Source organism: Coenobita brevimanus, chromosome 99 (assembly GCF_032717465.1).
Source record: "Coenobita brevimanus isolate Jiangsu-jjx chromosome 99, ASM3271746v2, whole genome shotgun sequence".
NCBI lineage: Eukaryota > Metazoa > Arthropoda > Malacostraca > Decapoda > Coenobitidae > Coenobita > Coenobita brevimanus.
In genome coordinates, this window is record NC_137052.1 from 2,501 (window position 1) to 4,317 (window position 1,817).

A 1,817-nucleotide genomic window follows, 5' to 3' on the forward strand; every position below is an offset into this window, starting at 1 on the left:
CCTTTGACACAGAAATAAAATACCTCCGAGATATCACCAAATTACGCCTCAACGCCCTTAGATCTTTAGCTGGCAAAGGTGAAGGAGCTTCATTTAAAGTCTTACGTCTCTTCTATATTCAGGCAATAAGATCTATTATTGATTACGCAGCGCCTGCCTTACCCACCATCAACCCAAAATTAGCCGACAAACTGGAGGTTATACAGAATGAGGCACTAAGAATTATGACGGGATCACCAATGTGGACACGGCTTTGCAACCTCAGAATGGAGTGCAACATCGAATCTATTAACATCAGAATCAAAGCAAGAGTCGCTAGCTTGGCAGCCAAGCTTACACGTAAAAACTCCCCCCTCCCCCTTACAACACGATTAACGGCGGCTGCTAACCTACACCCCGACATCCTAAACAACACCTGGAGTCACTGCGCCGCAAAAGCCATTCACTCCTTTAATCTAAATCCCATCATAAATCTCCCCCCAGATGAACCAAGTGTAGCGTATCATCCCCGCCCTCCTTGGGATCCTCCCCTATTCAATCTTATCATTACAAGCTCTTCCCCTAAAGCCCTCACTCCCGTACAACAATTACGCCAAGAGAGCTTAATGCAAATTGCCTCCCTCATCTCCCCCAACTCATCAACCTACTATACAGACGGCTCTGTGAATAACAATAAAGCAGGTGCGGCAGTCGTATGCCGAGAACACTCATTTGGCCTGCGTGTATCAGATGGAGCCTCTACACTCCAGACTGAATTAATTGCAATTCTTACCGCCATGGACGATGCCCTAGACATCAACCCAACATCCCACACAATCATCCATACAGACTCCGCCAGCGCAATACAAACGCTAAGAAAACAGGAGCCCTCTGACAACACTCATTTAATTACCGACATAATCGACACCGCGCAAAAAATACGAGATGCTGGCGGAACTATAACAATTAATTGGATACCCAGCCATGTAGGTATCAAAGGGAATGAATTGGCAGACCAACTAGCCAAAGAAGCCACGGAATATTCACACGTTCAGGTTGACATAACACCGAGCCTCACTCAGATCAAAAGAACAATTAAAAGGCAGGCAGCAACAATCAACCGCTCAGAACACGAGCATCAAGTCCAGGCGGGCTCCCCTTCTGCAATATGGTATGCTGCCGCTACAAAATATGAGCCAATAAATACTATTAACAAATTCAAAAGCAGAACACTTAAAAATATACGACGCCTCCGCTTGGGATATAAGTGTAAAGCCCATATACTCACAAATGAGGCACAACCCAGCACGTGTGAAAACTGCAACACTGATACCCCATTCCCGTTTCTCCACTATATTCTCAGCTGCCGAAACACCAATAAATTTAACAGACCTGTCAATCTCCCCAACCCAGATACGCCTCGCATTAATAAGGCAGCCAGCCCCGAGGAGACACTTAAACAAGCAGCTGGTGCAGTGATTGCTAATACACCCTTAACAACCCTAGCAAACATTACTGCACACTTCCCCCCACCCTTTTAAAATCACTCAGTCAGGCAGCCACAACTGTCTCAGTCACCATGCCCCTTTCCATACGGTTCAGGTACCGTTAATCCCCGCTAATCCCCGCGCCTAACGGTCACCTGGTCACCTGTTCCATAATACCCTCCCACTCTAAAATCACTCGTGTGTTTGTGCCTGCATGAGCGGATGTTTTTATACATCAACGTGTGCAGGCATATGATGCACCTGTGAGCTAAAAAAAAAAAAAAAAAAAAAAAAAGACCATACAGAACCACCACGGTGGTTTCTTCCCCCTCAAATACAGCCAACACAACC

The 1,817-nt window shown here is 46.0% G+C and overlaps 1 protein-coding gene across 1 annotated transcript in view; it reads left to right on the forward strand.

Moving 5' to 3' along the window:
* The window catches only part of LOC145414393 (uncharacterized), a 2,166-nt gene extending 646 nt beyond the window's left edge, over positions 1–1,520 (forward strand). The window contains exon 1 of the mRNA XM_080283932.1: positions 1–1,520. This exon is cut by the window's left edge and continues 646 nt beyond it. Coding sequence (XP_080140058.1) covers positions 1–1,520 — 1,520 coding nt within the window.
* The last annotated feature ends 297 nt before the right edge of the window (positions 1,521–1,817 follow it).